We start from the raw sequence: 6,000 nt of genomic DNA, 5'->3' as shown, positions 1-6,000 counted from the left end.
GGTTATTATGTTGTGGGGTTGTTGATCAATGTCATAAAACAACATGTGTACTACTGTTTCATGAGAAACTATTTGTTCTGTAAGCCTTCACCTGAAATACAGTAAAATATTAAAAAAAAAGAAAAAAACAAAATAAAACAAAAAACAACTGTAGGGTACATTAGATCCAAAATAAACCCTTCCTCAGAAAGAAAAAAACCAAGATAGATAAAAGTTCATAGCTTTGGTCTTTGGTGTGGCCCATCTCACAAAGTGTATTAGTACAAAACTAGAAAACACCTAAAATAGCTGAATATATTTAAGCTGTTTCAACACACAATTAGATTCACATTTATTAAATCTGCTTTTCCATATCACATACAGAAAATAAAAAAAGGACAGGGAACAAATTTCCAAGGATGAAATTTCCACATTTATTTTTCTTCCATGTGCACAGAAAATGGCAGTGAAGTGTCCTATGAAAGAGGCAGGGAATGGGAGTGGCATTGGTATACCAGACTGGACTTTGTGCTTCAAAAGTACACTATTCATTTTGAAAACAAAGGATGTTGCAGTTTGGTTTTAATTTCTAACAATCCTTGGGTTTCCCATTGTTTTGTAAGCTGTCAGTTTCTTCAAGTCTCTTTTCAAATGACACACTGCATTACAAATGATGGCACTTAACCAATGTGGCATTTCCATATTTACACCAACAAAAGTAATTTACAAGACATAATAGCGTACAATCTTGACATTTAGTAATAGCGATAAAACATGAAGGGCATCCATTTAATTTTTCTTCTGTACAAACTATCAGAACATAACTTTATTCACATTAAAAAAATCATCTTTAATTTGATTTGACCTACACAAACCCCATCTCATTTCACCCATTTCTCAAACCTCTCATCACATCGCCCACACCTTCACCAGACTACAGAATCTACAAGTAATTAGACCTAACATCTAAATAGAGCTTAGAAAGTCCTCTCTTCCAAAGGTTTCCTTACTTCCCTGATAATTCCTCAAAAAAGAAAAAAATATATATGCTCTTCACTCGTTCCTTCCATTTCACTTGCACATTTCACCATCGAATCACCAAGACGGACTTTTCATCTCAATCCAAACAAGGTTAGAAAGAAAGTTCTACTGAGCATCTTGATGCTACACCCAGGAGTCAGGGGACCCTGGGTACTGTTCTGCTCTGTAAGAAGGTTGTTTAGTGGAATAAAAGTCTACATAATTTGTGGTTGATTTCAGTCCATACTGTGTTGAGTAATCAGTAGAAGCTGGAAAGTGAACTCGGTCATCAAAATAAGGATCTTCATAGCTATGAGGAGACTGCAAATATAATCTGTATGCATCAAAGTTCTTTCTGTTGGAGTCATCTTGAGTATAATACAGCTGTTGATGCTGTTGACAAAATGAAAAACCAAATAAATGAACGCAATCTTCTGAAACATGAATTTAAGGAAAATAAATGTGGGCTTCCTGCTCCGTATTTTTAAAACTAGATTCAATGTTTATGAACTTATGGTTAAAAGTTGTTTCTGGTGAACATGGTATGTTTACTAGTGGACGATAAGGCTTTTAAACTGTTCCTTTACAGGTGGGCTGTCTAAGTGCGATGAAGTCCTGCGCTAAGGCCTCTAGAGAAGTTAGTGCACCTCAGGAGAGCCTAAGACCTTAGTGGCAGGTGGCCCGTGGCTACCTCCCATCCTTACTGGAGCCCGCTCTGTGCTGTGGAAGAGGACTCTTACCAATGAGACAATGGACCTGAGTTTTGCTTTGACACAGGGCAACTATTATAAGAAATATGTGGTTTGGTGAACAACAGGCACACTCTGGAAGCTCTGCTCTAAGTTGTGATATTAAAGGAATAAGCAATCTTGAGACAGTAGCAAAATCAGAAGAGACACGTAAGGAGATACAACCCCAGATTTGACCTCTGAGACTAACAGAGACCTTTTCCTAGAGGAAAAGGCTTCCCTAGCCAAGGCTCCTAAGTACCTCTGTGAGGAAGCATGTAGGTGTTCACACAGGGGCTCCTCCCCAGCCCTACCATTTCCTTTTCTGCTGTCTTATCTTCAGCCTCACACTAATTGCTTCAAATATGTTTGGAGGAAAATTGTCATGGTTCCTATGTTTTTCTTTCCTCTTGACCAAGCCCAAGTCTTTTCACTTAGTAAAATGTAACGAAGTTACTACACAGGAATCAACATCATGTTCTACAACTAAATGCATTTTAACATCATAAAAACTTCAGTTCGAAACTCTTTTTATGTTAGAGTTGAGATTCTAAGGTTATTTGTCCCAACTAAAAAAAAACTATGGTATTAATTATGAGTAACTTGGGAAATTATTTTTCTTCCATTTACAGAGAAAAGAAGATATCTGAAGGACAGGATACAAGCTTACTCTGGGAAATCCTTATTGCTCGCATGTTACTGGAAGGTGACTCAGGTGGATGATGTCATAACCCACCATTGGATTAGGAAGGACCTGAGGCTGATTTTAGGCTCCCCACAAAAGCAGAGATTTGAGTGTGTTATTGCAACCACCAGTCTCCATTCGGATAGAAAGTGGTGTCCACCCCAACAAGGGCTCAGTCTCCCCTGACCTTTGGGACTAACAGAGACCTGGCTGTGGACTCAGGTTTTTAAAAGGAGTCGTGAAGATGGAGAACGAGGTATCCAAAAAAAGAGAACAATGAGATGAGAGAATGAAGTGTGCTTACCCACCTTTCCCCACACAGAGGATGGGAGAAATTTTAGATTTTAACAGAAAAAAAGAGTTGGAAAGGGAACTGCTGGGCAAAGAATATGAATTAAAGACTTCTCAGCATGGCGGTCTCAGCAGCACCAATTCAGACATTCAAGAACATCAAGCTACTTTGGAAGTGATTTGCTTAACCCACGGTTGAGTTTCCGAGGAGTGAAGATCCCCTGGGAAAGCTCCTGCGCCCTGCTGTGTTGCCTTAGCGCTGGCAAGTCCACTGGCGCGGACCCCTCACAGTGCTGATCCCTGCTAATAGTCCTCCTGTAAAATGATATTGCAAATTCACCTGTAGCCGTCTATTTTGTTCTCTTGCTGGTGAGGAATAGGAACTGATGTAAATTGGTGAAGGTTTGCTGGAGCCTGTAAGAAAATATTTTATCAAATTAAAACGTGTGCTCATAACTCTGGTCCATTGGGCTGTGTAGTGCCTGCACTGCGGTTGTGAGTCCCTGAAAGGGCCTGCCTTTTTGGCATCACTACAGACCGGAGTCAGTAGCCTGGCTTCCCTGGGTCTAGTCTGACTGCTGCTTACTTCAGGGCAATTAGGGGCTAGTGAAAATGGCAAAAATAAACCATGTGTATTTCACTAAAAAAGGGTCTTTCTTAACCTCTGATTACTGTGTGGAGCTGTTCACACTTTGACTTGCTGTGACTTTTATCACAAACTGTTCCTTGAGGATTTCCCCCGCTAGCTTGGAACACCAGCACAGCATAGCTCCTTGAGCTGAGAAACACTACTTTTCCAGCTTCTAAGCTAGAGCACTGGGTCAGACAGAAGATGGCAAACACGGTATTAGGAAATATACTATCCTTCAGAACAGCTTTGATTCAAAACCCCAGGTCACGGAAGAGCAGCACAGGCATGTTCAAAGCAACTGGGCAGTCCTGTGGCTGCCATATTGAACTATGTATTAAACAAAAAGAACTTGGTAATAAGATCAGTGTCTTCAAGAGTCCCCAGTAGATGTTTGATCTGATGATGACACTGGTTACCCTTCTATTATTGTTAAGGCTAACAAAGAGTTTTATATTTTTTAATGAGGAAAATGAAACATTCTTGAGGCAAATTAGTTTATTGAAGCAAGCAAAGAAGATACAGAAGGGCGAGCAGGCTGAAGAGGCGTTCTTTAAAATAAAGCAGACTGCTGCAACAGAAGCAACAGCACATTGGTATGTGCATTTCCTTTGCAAAGAGCTCGGTGTTTGAAATGCAGCCTCCGCAATTTTATGAGCTATTAATTGCCATAGTAACAACAGTCGATTAGTAAACAGTTCTGTGAAATCACAATTTCAAAGACAACAGCGCAACTGAGAATGCTCCCTCAGTGGTAAATTGCCACCATCTTTTATTTATTTATTTTTTAATAAACAGTTTTTTTGAGAAAAGATTACTTTTTTAAATGGTAGCTCACACTGTTCTTATATAAACCTCCAGCATAGTTATAATTTATAAAAGAGTTGAGAATGGAGACAACTTGAATCTTGGTAACCTTTTGGGCTGGCATCCTTTAAATAAATTATATGAACAAATTTCTGAATAGGACATAAAAGTATTAATAGTATGCAATATTATTTTTGTTCTTCTTTAAAAAAAATCACTGTAAGGAGAAACATACACTTTGCTATCATTCAAACTCTTTTCCATGAAAACATAAATGAAATTGATCTCCATTCTCAGGTTTGCATTTAAAAGTAATAAGCCAGTCTAGGAGATGTAGCCCCTGCAAAGCCACAGAATCAGCATTCAGATATGTGTGGAAAACAGAGAGGCTGCCCCATCAGGAAGGGAGCAGAAGCAAAGGGACTGCACAGCTGGGCAGCCTGAACTCATTTCTCATTTGGATAACCAGTTGCCGTGAAGTCGATTCTGACTCGTGGTGACCTGTGTATGTCAGAGTAGAACTGTGCTCCATAGGGTTTTCAATGGCTGACTTTTTGGGAAGTAGATCACCAGGCTTTTCTTCTGAGGTGACTCTGGGTGGAATAGAACCTCTAACCTTTTGGTTGGCAGGCAAGTGAGTTAACTGTTTGCACCACCCAGGGATTCCTCTCATTTGGACACAGCTCTCTTTTTGTGACCCACCATACCACTACGTCGCTTAGAAAAGGCCCCGACATAGGAAATGGTGAGACTGGAACATGGTTGTCTGCCGGGGGACCGTCTCAATACAGGCATGGGCTACTTCCCAGGCTACCGGACCAGTGCCTGGACACACGCGGTGTTTGCAGATACTGTATCATACACCCGACTGGCATCTTACCAGGGTACAGGCCTTTATGTGTGGCATCCCCTTGACTATTGTAATACTGCATAGGTGGCTGGGTCCTATCGTATTCAGAGCGAGGGTCTCTGATTCCTAACAGTGCTGGTGAGGAAGAGGTGCTGCCGACTGAGGGAGAGGCAAAGGGAGGAGGGAGAGAGAAACGAGAAGAAAGAGAAATCAGATTGTCAATGTCTCTGGAAAATCCTCTCCAGAAAAACAAAGATCAGTAATTAGAAATGCCACAGCAGCTGGTGCTGAGAATCAGATCTTAGAGGTGCTGTGAGCTGAAGAGCAGCCAGACCCAAGCACCCTGAACGTGCCCTGTCAGTGACTGTGTGAGGATCAGTGAAGTCAGTGCCTGAGCTGTCCAATTAGAGAAGGGCATTGCAGAAATCATGCAGGTTGCCAAACAGTGCATCCAATGGCTTGGAAACCAAGTGAAGGATTATAACTTACTAGCCATGCAAGAGCTATATTTGCTATTTTATGATCTCAGTTCTGTTGCTTGTAAAATAATACATTATTCGCTCTGCACAGCTCTTCTAAATAGATGTTTTATGGCATGTTTTGATTTCTAATTATTTCAAAAATATCTGCATCTCTCAATGTGTTTGAATAAGAGTGCCCAGCCCATAAAATTTATAATTCTTTTTATGGTGATCAGCTGTCAGGGAAATTATGTGAACCCAGTAAGCTTGGTTCATCAAGCTCACAGAGCTGAGAAGCCCCAGCGTTCACAAAGGCCCAGGAGCTTTTTTATCCCAGCTTGAGCTAAACAGTAATCATAACATATCTTTCCATGGTTTTCCTTTTGGACATTTCTGCACAGAGGGAAAACAGAAACATTTCACATACATTTTTTTCTCGTTAAAAAACCATCCTGCTTGCACTAAAATTAATTGTAAATAAGAGTGGCTACTTATTCATTTGATACACTTGAAAGCAGTGGCCTCCAAACCTTGGCACCAGTGATTTTGCA

General features: G+C 40.5%; 1 protein-coding gene across 1 annotated transcript in view; it reads right to left on the bottom strand.

The window, feature by feature from the left end:
* Nucleotides 1-427: 427 nt before the first annotated feature.
* PKP4 (plakophilin 4) overlaps nucleotides 428-6,000 on the bottom strand; it is a 298,901-nt gene continuing 293,328 nt past the window's right edge. Inside the window, exons 20-22 of the mRNA XM_012555266.2 lie at nucleotides 5,019-5,147; nucleotides 3,044-3,117; nucleotides 428-1,392 (exon numbers count right to left, since the gene is read on the bottom strand). Of these exons, the coding sequence (XP_012410720.1) occupies nucleotides 1,144-1,392; nucleotides 3,044-3,117; nucleotides 5,019-5,147 (452 nt within the window). The 3' untranslated portion in view covers nucleotides 428-1,143. The remainder of the gene's footprint in view (nucleotides 1,393-3,043; nucleotides 3,118-5,018; nucleotides 5,148-6,000) is intronic.

This window comes from Trichechus manatus, unplaced genomic scaffold (genome assembly GCF_000243295.1).
Source record: "Trichechus manatus latirostris isolate Lorelei unplaced genomic scaffold, TriManLat1.0 scaffold00036, whole genome shotgun sequence".
In the NCBI taxonomy this organism is placed as follows: Eukaryota; Metazoa; Chordata; class Mammalia; order Sirenia; family Trichechidae; genus Trichechus; species Trichechus manatus.
Note: the sequence above shows the minus strand (reverse complement) of the source record. Positions and strands in the feature narration are given on the sequence as shown.